Genomic DNA, 6,163 nt, shown 5'->3' with positions numbered 1-6,163 from the left:
CATCATAAATTTCGATAAGCATTCGATGGGCTTCAGTCGCACTTTTCTTCCAATTAAAGCAGAAAACCTCCCGCAAATGCTGCTTGGTTAACACAAAATTCGACATTTCAAACACAGTAAAAGTCGAGGTTTTTGTATGAAACTCAAAGCGATATAAACTGAATATTATTTGCAGATGTTTAACCTCTCTGAAACCAAAATTAGCTGTCACTATGAACCATTCACAACAGCTGATGCCATTTTTAGGGAAACTGACCGAACTAATTTAATTCCCAATATTTAATTTCATTAATACGCAGTATACAAAATATCTTATATCTGCGGGCAAGTATACATTGGAGAAACCGAGAGAATAGTCAATTTACGGATAAAAGAACACTAACGTGATGTCTAAAACACGCCACGCAGTTGGCATTATCAGAACACAACATTGAAGAACGTAAAATACTGTTTCACAAAATAGCCAACATTACATCATACTTTCCAAGAAAGTATAGAAAAGCCATACAGAAACACTAACAATCTAAATAGAGATAATGGCTACAACATAAATAAAATATGAAAGACCATTCTCCCGGTTATGGAAGATCGACCAATTTTCCCCATCTTCTCCCCCCCCCCCCCTCATCGTTCCAATAAACAGTGTAATATAAAAGGAATGGCCCGAAGGAACAAGGCTGTTTTTCACCTTGGTAAAGTGGATTGTAAGATTCACGAAACGATGGCATTCCAAGAATGGATCTGGACGCGGAGAAAACTCGCGAAACACATAACCTTTATATAAATTAATATTTCTAATAATAATTGTATTTTAAATTTATATTATTTTTAATTTTTAAAATCTAGCTTATTTAGCAATTTTCTTTCATTTTCAAGATGTAGCTGTTATTTAGTTATTTTTGAAGTGTTGTCTAGCTTTTTTTTTTGAGTGTTGGCAACATTGAGAAAGAGGGGAAACCGGCAGACTCCCCGTTTGCTTACCGGCCCATCGACCTGCTGGACGATATTGGGAAGCTCTTTGAAAGAATCATAGCTACCCGTATCGTTCAGAACTTTAACAGGTCCTAATTTTCACCAAGAGATCAGTTCAGCTTCCGGGAGGGATCCGGGACGCGGGTCCACTGTCTCTCTCCATTCCTTGGGAGATGGTCGAGAGGACTGCCGATGGTTTACCCGACTTAAAAAAGTCTTTTAGGATTACTTTCGGGACAAAGGAATAGAATTTATCAATTGATTAGGACAGTTAGGGGTAAAAGTATTGTCTTACTGAGTTCCGCAATGTCTTACCCGGTTCCTTGGACTACTTCTGGAATCTTATATACAAGTGTTGTTCTCTGCACTCTCCTCCTCGGCGACTGCGACAGTCTGCGTCGCGGATAATATCTTGGTCGTGGTCGGCGGGGAAACATCAGAGAAAGTCACAGTCCACGCTAAGGCAGTCGTGGAGGTAGTACGGAGAATTCATGAGATAAATTTGAATATGGTTCGTCTCAAAACGGAAGCTGTGTTCTTCTATGGTAAGGTTTCCAAGAAACCGCCGCAAACCTCTCTGCCAGTGTCGAGGTGGGCAGCCAGATGAAGTATCCGTGACTCACCTTGGATGAATTCTGGAGATACTTTGGAGATACTTACCAGAGACACTTTGAACTTTTGAGCTCTGTTTTACTCTGTTTACCGACAACGGTAGGTGTGTAAAACAGTTACAGAATTGTACCCCTGGTCTCTAGAGTGGGCAATAGTACTCGATTGCCTCTTGCCCAATCTCAATGATTCGAATCATTGAACTCAGTCAGCGCTAAGTTTAAATACTTGTACACGAAAACAGGTGATGTCCTTTATGGGCCTAGGAGGTAACCATCAAGCGCCTCAAGTATCCAGTGCAGATTAGGATCGCTGCACGGATATCCTGTTGTATCGGCGTATCAAGAAAACGAGATCCAGAGCACCGGAGAGACGGTGCTCACCGGTAGAGCCATGGACATAATGAGAGCATAAGAACAGGGAAAATAGTTCAGGAATGGGAGAGGCAACTCCTAAAACCCGGATTCCCTTGACTGCATCATGGCCCTCCAGTCCTGATTCAAGATGTGGCAGTCAAGGGCGGACTGTCTTATCATTTGGGTGCAGGTATTCTCCGAGCATGATTGTTTTAGAGAGTTCCAGCATGAAATAGAGAAGGAGATGATACGCAGTTATCACTGTGATGTAGTGGTGAACACGGCGCTCTTCCTTAGCGGCATGCACTGTCTGGGAGACAGCGTCGTGCTCTAAAGGACACCTTGGATGTCGGTGACTTGTCCTTCCCGATCGTTATAGGCAAGGTGGGAGGGAAGGATGAATACTAGAAGGTGGTCTTCGATTTCTGTTCCGTGGTCATGAGGCAGAAGGAAGAGACGAAGAGGAAGTGAGGAGAGATTCTTGTCGATACCTTTCAACAGCGGGAAGACTCTCGTCTAACATTTTTTGAATAAAACATTCTTATTAGTTGATACATTATTGACTTTATTTATTTAAATGTTAGATTCATTATTCCCTCACTCTCCATAATAATATAAATTTGCGTTATTTTGATTCAATAATAAATTACTTTTTATTAGAGTATAATTAAAAGCGATTTTAAAACGATGCAAATAAGAATTTATTAATTTCTTACACACACACACACACACACACACACACCACACACACACACACACACACACACACACACACACACACACACGCACGCAGACACAAACACACACAGAGTATATTAATTTTTCTTTAAGGTAACATCATTATTATGATTCTTTCTCTTTTCCGAACGAATGGCAGTTAATAGGAGGTTGAATAATAACTTTGATCGTTACTTTTTCAAAATTAATTAGACATCTGGGTTCCTTTGTTAATGCGAAACGCTACTATATATCTTGAATAATGCAATTTCAAACATCTTTTAATATTTTGAAATATATGTTTGCTAGATAAAATGCAGTGGAAATAAATGATAGTTACAAAGAATATATAACCATATAAAATTAATGTTTTTTTTTTATATATGTATATCTTTTCATATGCATTATGAATAAAATAGTTTAAAAATAATTAAAAATTCAGAACAAGGTTAATTTGAGAATCTAACGCTGAGCTAAGAGCGAAGAGTTAGGAGATGCAAATAATACTCAAATGTTGGCAGTTGTCTTCATTTATTGTATGGAATGTTTCGGCTTACTTTGGAGTCATCTTCAGCGAAAAAGTAGAATATAATACTCGTTGAGTAAATATATATACCGTAGATTGGCAGAAATGCAATAATCAATACTCAACGGGAATACAAAATTCAACGGGAAAACAAAGAAGTTCACACATATTGATTCACAATTTTCATGAGATACAATCTTGAATTAATCGTGTCAGTTCACCTTGACGTGTCATTTGAAATCTTACATCAACGTTAGACTCTCATTAATCTTGTTTTGAATTTCTAATTATTGTTTTTAAGATTGAGAGTCTTTATTTATATATTTATGTAATTGTTTATAATTTATAAATTTCATAAAAACAAAAATCATAAAATACTCTTAATTAATAAAAGCGTTACATGATTATTTTATTATACGTATTTATTTTACTTGCTTGCTGAGGAATCCGTAGTACAATGAATTTTTGAACTAAATGTCTTTATCTTGAAGCCGCCTCCATAAAATTTTTTTGTACCTACCAAAATATCTGGAAGCATAGTTTTGTAAGTAGACTTCAAAGTCATTTCTTTAATTTTTTGGAGTTTCCTTTTTTGTGCATGAAATATTTTCATCAACTCGCACATCTCATTGGTCATTATTGTCATGCCATTTTTATATTCGCCTACTTGCGACTCATACATATTCAGCTCCGCGATGAGACACTGTAAAAAGAATAAATTTAATTGTGACAATAGCCTTAAGAGTATATTAAAATCATCTTTATCGATTCAATAGGACTGCACACGTACAATACATATGGGTCACTACATAGGAGAGACCGAGGCTTATTGACATAAGAGGCAAATTGGCATTTCGTTTATGTATTTATGATAAAGGAAACAATGAAAAAGTTACTGCAAAATGTTTCTTTTTTTAACTACTAGATACTTTTCCCTTTTATGTAAATCAAACAAGATTTTACAATAGAAAATCAATAAAAAAGATATACAGTAGAAGATCAATTTCAATAAAAAAGAAAAAAATCCGATTCAAGCAGGGCAAGTAACTTTTTGAGCACTTTAAAATTTCGTAATCACTAATAATTTAATAACGAAAGCATTATTTTTCTGTAAAAAAAATGAATACCGGTACTTAATATTGTAATCAATATTGTTTTCTTTATTCTTATTTAATCGATAGAAAATATAAAGATCTCAAAAAAGTATTATGTTTTCATCTTGGAGTCCTTGAGAGAATTAAGTCCTTAAAGAAAACTTATTTCATTCCCAGATAGCCAAATAAGGGCAATGTTGCCATTTTGCTGTCAATTCTTCAATGTTTATTCTGCATTCAATTTCATCAAATTAAAGCCAAGATGTTTCTACTGTCTGTTGTTCTGATGTCACGTAAAAGTCACGTAAAGACTTGACTTTTTTTCCTTAGAATTTAGCAAACTGCTGGCAAGTTATCATCATGAGCGAGCCGTCAGTTTGCTGTCAACGTGACGAGTTTATTATTTCTCAATGTATACTCTTACATTTCGTAAACTCATGAAATCTATTTACCCTTCTGATGCTAACTCAGTTCATTAGATTCCAATGACAGCAAATTGTCAATAAGTTGAAAACAATACATGCAGTACATCAATTTGTTCCATATCCTAAATCTCACTTGGTTATCTGGTTAGAACATAATTGAAAAATCTTTCAATGTTATGTCTTTTATTTCTGTAGTGTAGTTTCTTAAATTTGAGAAATATAATTCGTTATGTCCCTCTGATGACGTGCTGTGTACTACTCAATGACATTCCATCGATCATCAAAATATCAAATTTTGCTTGGATTTTTCCGTGAATTTGCCGCCAAATAACGCTATGTAAAGTTTGCTGTCAATTTGCTATACAACAAGCTTGTTACCAATTTGGTGCCAATTTGTTCTCAAATAATACTACGTAAATCTTGCCAATTTGGTGCTAAATTGCGACATCAAATTTTGTTTCATATTTACTTGCAAATTGCCGACACTATTTGATATATCAAATCTTGCTGCCAATTTGTATTCTTTTTACTAACAAGATTTACAATAAAATTTTACAAGATCAGTTTTCGACAAAGGACCTAGCAGTATATGTATGCTGCTCCCGCTTTTATCTGGTCGAAATTTTTCATAAGCTAATAGCGATGCAAGAATGAATTTCGCAAAATATTATGTCTGAAAAAATTTTTTAAAAGAGTTATATGGGTAAATATTAGGTGTACAACTTTCCTTCCACCGTTTTCCTATAGAGGGCTTTAGCGGTAAGTGATGGTCGAAATAAATAGATCATAGACGTCATACAATAAACTTGGGCATCTGTCAACATAACCCCATAGAAACATTAGTCGAACATTTGTGTCTGCATCATAAAGTTATTCTCGATTGAAAATGTCAGTTTACGAGCCAAATTCTCGTCATTTGCGGGAGGTTTTAATTTTTTGCTTCAATATGAAGAAATCTGCGGCTGAGGCTCATCGAATGCTCTCAAATACTTATGGTGAGGCCGCTATTAGTGAAAGAATGTGTCGTGAGTGGTTTCAAAGCTTCAAGAACGGTGATTTTGATGTCGAAGACCGGCATAGCGGTGGAAGAGAGAAGGTTTTCGAAGATGCAGAATTGGAGGCATTACTTGAGCAAGACTCGTATCAAAATCAAGAAGAATTGGCATGATCATTGAGAGTGACTCAATAAGCCATTTCAAAACTCCTCAAAGTCATGGGAATAATTCAGAAGCAAGGAAATTGGGTGCCGTACGAATTGAAGCCGAGAGATGTTGAACAGCGTTTGTTTGCTTGTGAACAGCTGCTTGAAAAGCAAAGACAGAAGGGATTTCTGCATCGCATTATGACTGGGGACGAAAAATGGATTCATTACGATAATCCCAAGCGCAGAAAATCATGGAGAGTTCCCGGCCATGCTTCCACGTCGACGGCCAAACCGAATATTCACGGCTCCAAGGTGCTCTG

General features: G+C 36.2%; 1 protein-coding gene across 1 annotated transcript in view; it reads right to left on the bottom strand.

Moving 5' to 3' along the window:
- Window positions 1-3,607: 3,607 nt before the first annotated feature.
- LOC105623605 (cilia- and flagella-associated protein 58-like) overlaps window positions 3,608-6,163 on the bottom strand; it is a 322,608-nt gene continuing 320,052 nt past the window's right edge. The window contains exon 9 of the mRNA XM_012204993.1: window positions 3,608-3,883. Coding sequence (XP_012060383.1) covers window positions 3,608-3,883 — 276 coding nt within the window. The remainder of the gene's footprint in view (window positions 3,884-6,163) is intronic.

Source organism: Atta cephalotes, assembly GCF_000143395.1.
Source record: "Atta cephalotes unplaced genomic scaffold scaffold00060, whole genome shotgun sequence".
Taxonomy (NCBI): Eukaryota; Metazoa; Arthropoda; class Insecta; order Hymenoptera; family Formicidae; genus Atta; species Atta cephalotes.
Note: the sequence above shows the minus strand (reverse complement) of the source record. Positions and strands in the feature narration are given on the sequence as shown.